This window comes from Penaeus japonicus, unplaced genomic scaffold (genome assembly GCF_977035675.1).
Source record: "Penaeus japonicus unplaced genomic scaffold, GWHDUDI00000001_assembly GWHDUDI00000013, whole genome shotgun sequence".
NCBI classification, from domain to species: Eukaryota; Metazoa; Arthropoda; class Malacostraca; order Decapoda; family Penaeidae; genus Penaeus; species Penaeus japonicus.
Genome location: NW_028234415.1, coordinates 8,257,693 through 8,262,692, shown reverse-complemented (window position 1 = coordinate 8,262,692; position 5,000 = coordinate 8,257,693). Strand labels below are relative to the sequence as shown.

Sequence of the window (5,000 nt, the reverse complement as noted above, 5' to 3'; positions counted from 1 at the left end):
GAACTGTGGATTATATGATGTACAGTATATCAAAGAAACTTTCCAATCTAACATGAAGTTGAGGTACATTTTGCACTCTCTGTCGCAATGACTGGAAACATCTTAGATAGCCATATTGTACAAAGTGTTCAATACTTTATAAACAGAAAGGCTATCCAGTCAAGTCTTGTAAAGAGGAACATATGAAAACCGGGTTCATAACATGTGAACTACGTAAACTGTACTTGAATGTATATCTGACAATCTTGAGAGATTAATCCGTATTGAAATACTGCATTCAGATATACTCTTTCTCCAATTACACTGATGTCCAAAGGAGAAAACAAACAAAACAAAGAAAAACAATCATATCGTTGATACGCTGGAAATCAAAGGTTACGTAATTCCGATTCCATTGAAATGAAAAGGAGAAAGACACAGTTTGGTGAGAGTAACCAATATCTTTATGGCAAGAGTAGTCTTAGCTAAGAGTTTCACACCAGCAGTTAATACCTTACTTGGTAATCACTACAAAAATAACAACTACTTTGTTTTTTTATTCTTGCTTTTTTCAGGCTATCTAATACCTTGCTAGATACAGTTTTTTTTATCTAGAATAACTACCACCTTCTTAGATTCCTCAGCAAAAATTATCTATAACTTCTGGAAGTTACATAACTAAAGGTAGATACTTGTACGAGCATCTAGTTATTACTTTGGCAAAGGTTAGAATACTAGCCGAACTTGGTTACAACCTAGAGGTTCATCAAAAATAAAAAAAAGGGATAAAAACCTGAAATCCATCCTCTACTAGCACCTATATTTTCCAAAGAGGAGAAAAAAATGAAGAGAGAGGAAAGGAGAGAAAGAGAGATAGTAATACAAGAAAAACATAAAGACAAATGACAACATTTTCAAGAATCACTTCACCGCTTAGCTTATGTAATTGTGTGGGACATGTTGTCTGGTGTCCTTTCATCCTTCTTTTGAACCTTAAAGGAATAAGATGGGATGAATAAAAGATGACAGAGCCCTTTTTCCCCTTTTCTTTCCTCCTCGCTCCTAATTTCTCTTCCATCATCAAGGACTACTTGGACTTCCCAGCCCTCTGCAGTTAATCATAGCACCCTCTATCTGTGATTCAAATGGAAAACATCAAAAAAAATAATGATAATAAAAGCCAAAGGGTATCCAAGGTTTCCAGAAACATTTAAATGAATATGTTCGTTAAGATAATGAAGCCTCTTATAAAATGACAGTGGACCAAAAAAATAAAAATAAAACAATATTCCTAGCAAATATTATGAGACAAATCATTTCACTGTCCAAACTTCCAGTAATATTTCAAACTCCACTAAAATTCTAATATGTTTCAAACAGCTAGAAAACAAACAGGATACACCTCATAAGTTGACTAAAAATAATGTGACAGTCTATATCTGAGGATGTCTAATACTAGATTGATAAACATATAATTCCTCTAATCCTAATGTACATATCAGTACAGGAACCATTAAAGCAGGATTACTCTAAACACATACACAAGCATGGTGACAGACTCCCTTGCACCCATGGTGTTTGCGAGTGACAGATCACCCACTTGTGATCCTTAAGACTAGAACTTCGGCCAAGCTATTATCTATGTCTTCTGATCCTGTGATCACCACATAATGCAATCTTTAGAAGTATACAAGATCAATTACAATTCTGAAAATAATTCTAGGTATAACTGTAACATAAAAGATCCAGGATAAGCTCTAACAAAATTACTGATCTACAAAGATATCACTTGTTAACCCTATGATGACGGTGCATCACACCCGTGTGACACGGCTAAATGCCCGATAATGGGGCGACACACCAGTGTGACGTTCCCGATGCAATATTGCATAGGCCCAGCGTAGGGGGTTTCCACTTATCGCCGGGCCCGTCGGGATTGGGTTAACTGAATCTCCCCCAAGAGAACATAAGAGTTTTGGCTTTGACTGAACACACACTCGAGTAGAATATGTTTTTTACCTGAAACTTGAGATTAAAATCCCCAAGTATATTTGTTTCCACAATATGTTAATTGAGGGAAAAAGTATTCTATGCAAAAGGTCACAAAATCATGCCTAACTTGATCATGAGCAGATCCATGTGAAATGTGAAACCATTAAGAATAATATTCCTACATTGTAATGAACTTCACTAGAGTAATGGTTTCACAAACAACTACATTTCTTTTTGTAAAACCAGTACTCTAGTGAAGTTTGGAGGGAGAAGTAAAAAAGAAAAATCACAATTAAACATTTTGACATGAATTGTCATTACTCTATAAAAAATTGACATATACTTCACACTTCTCTAGGATTTAAACACTGGAAAATGAATATTCAATGGAGATATTACAAAATATACACATACTGATAAAATGTCTAATTTTCCACTGAGCTTATATAAAAAAAACTATATGTTAATTATGCAATTAGTTCAGTCAGTAACATGAGAAAAGGTCATACATTACATCTCAGCAGAAAATTGTATAATTCTTTTTTTTTTCTTTTTTTCAAATACATGAGTTACAAGTTGAATTAAAAAAGAAAACATGTTGGCCTTTCAAGAATTTCTCAATTACTTGAAGATATTTAAACATCAATCCTACACATATGAAGTCTATCCCCTTTAAAGAAGACTGAATATATATTTGGCACATTCATAAGACATCAATAAACATTGTTTTTTCATTTCGTAAACATACTTTATAACTTTCTTATAATTCTTAAAGTGATTTTGAAAAAAATCAATACCTATAATTTACACCTGCATTCATTTCATGCATGGAAATCAGAGAATTTTAAAAGAAGAAAAAGAGGAAGAAAGAAATTATAGCTTCATAATAATATTTTAGAACCTGTAACAAAATAGAGTACATACTAGTATCACAAAATTTTATATACAAAAAAAGAAAACAGTTCATCTTCAAACAAACTATATATCACACACTGAAGAAAGAATAAACAAATTTGAATAATGATAACAGAATAACATTTTCAGTACAGGAGAGCAAACTTAGCACCACATAGCACCTATCCATTCTACTTCCCACAACAAGTTATTACATATTGCTTCTTAAGTCTTCAAGTTATTGAAAAGCATAACAGAAATCATACAAATACATGAACTCCCACTCTATGCAATGGCTACCACCTATAAAGGCAAATAAGAGAGATCCTCTAAATGATACATATAATGAAAGTTTGATAAGTACATCCAAATATTTTGATTTTTCTTTAATACATGTTTTTTGTATTTTCTTTCAAGAGTTTCTTCCATTAAAATGACTATACGACTACTTTGATAGACAAGCCATCTAAGCCAATACTGTATTATAAATTACAGGAATTTTATTCTTCTATACACTAAAGGCAAATAATAACATCTACTTGCTCCCATTCTAAAAAATACTTTCACAAACTCAACCAACAAAATCAATAACTTCCATACACATTTGGAATGTAAGAATTAAATCAAATGAAACAAAAATGACCATCCAAATTTTATTCACCTTGAAGTCATGATTCCCAACCTGAATCTAGGTCTGGAGGACCCCAGTCCCAGTTCTCTGTGGGGTTCGCTCTCCCTTCCCCTAATGACGGCAACTCCTCAGGGTTCCTCGACCACTCTCCTCCATCCCAGTCTTCTTCATCTTCCACTTCTTCCACTTCCACATCCACTTCCTCCTGTGGCTCAAGATTCTCTAAAGTTTCTCCACTGGAGGAGTCTAAATCTTCAAAGAGCTGGACTTTCCCTTGCCATCTTGTTCCCTCACCTTCTACCTCAAAGCACTCCTCTTCCACAGCGAGCCTAAAAAGATTACTTATACTGATAGCATTCTTAAAATAATAAAAACACTCTAAGAAATTCTACTGGAAATATTCTTTATCCATATCTGTTTTGGGAGTAAGCATCTCAGGAAATACAAATCACACAGAGGTTACATATCCCAGAGATAATTATGTTACTTTTATGTCTGCATTTACTTGACTTTCAGAAACCTAATAGCTAAGAATGAAGAAGGGAGACAAAGCTCTTACACTATACTCATAAGGAGTTTGAAAGTACGTAGTAACTCTTACCTTATAATAGAAGTCTCTACTGTATGGTCATGGCCTAAGTTCACCCAAGCTGAGAGGGCCACCATGGAAATCACTGCATATTTATTTGCTACGATTGTAAACACATGTTCATTTTCCTCCAACGCCTTCTGGCTTATGTCCTCCTCTCTCTCGGCATGATTCACCCGAAAGAAGACTTGGTCCTCCTTATTGAACTCAAAATCACTGCTCAAGTTAGACGTCTGATCTCCTCCTCCAATGAGCTCCTTGGCTTCATCCTGACACTCAATGTATGAGGAGTCTGGTGAACCCCCTGCACGCAAGTATCGCAATAGTGAATGAAACTGGCCAATGGCATGGTCTCTGTCCTTCTCACTCTGGGTTCGTCTGTCGTGGGGATAGATGTATTTGGCGAGCATCTTGAATACACCTGGTTCTGTTACTCCTGGGGACAGGATGTAACCACCATTACTGTAAGTGGTATTTGGTTGCAAATTATTTACATCTTCATTGTTGAGTCTTAGGTAGTTATTCATTGAGAGAGATAATGCCTCTTCCTCGTCAGTAGTCATACGGAAAAAGAAAGCTGCTTGTGAACAGTAATCCCCATTTGGCCCAAGTCCACACCCTGAGTATTCAACAGTGTAGCTACCAGCAGACTGTATGACACTCTGGCACCTGTTTATAAAAATATATATATTAATTACATAAGTTACAATTTGACATAATTAAAACTTTTCAATTCAAGAATCCTTCTGCACCAGCTAATAAACAACAATAATTTTGTGGCATATAATAAGATGGCAGATACTCTCAAGTTGTTCACATATCTCACATAATATCTTGATATATATACAAAGTGTTTACCTTCAATATCTGTTATTCTAATGAACATTTCTTTTTCCCTATCAAAACCATGAGATT

General features: G+C 34.8%; 1 protein-coding gene across 2 annotated transcripts in view; it reads right to left on the bottom strand.

Annotated features, from left to right (window-relative positions):
* The window catches only part of Hen1 (Hen1 methyltransferase), a 12,812-nt gene that overhangs the window by 853 nt on the left and 6,959 nt on the right, over nt 1–5,000 (bottom strand). For both annotated transcript variants that reach the window (XM_043015067.2, XM_043015066.2), the window contains exons 8-9: nt 4,098–4,754; nt 1–3,825 (exon numbers count right to left, since the gene is read on the bottom strand). The exon at nt 1–3,825 is cut by the window's left edge and continues 853 nt beyond it. In XM_043015067.2, the coding sequence (XP_042871001.2) occupies nt 3,534–3,825; nt 4,098–4,754 (949 nt within the window). In that variant the 3' untranslated portion in view covers nt 1–3,533. The remainder of the gene's footprint in view (nt 3,826–4,097; nt 4,755–5,000) is intronic.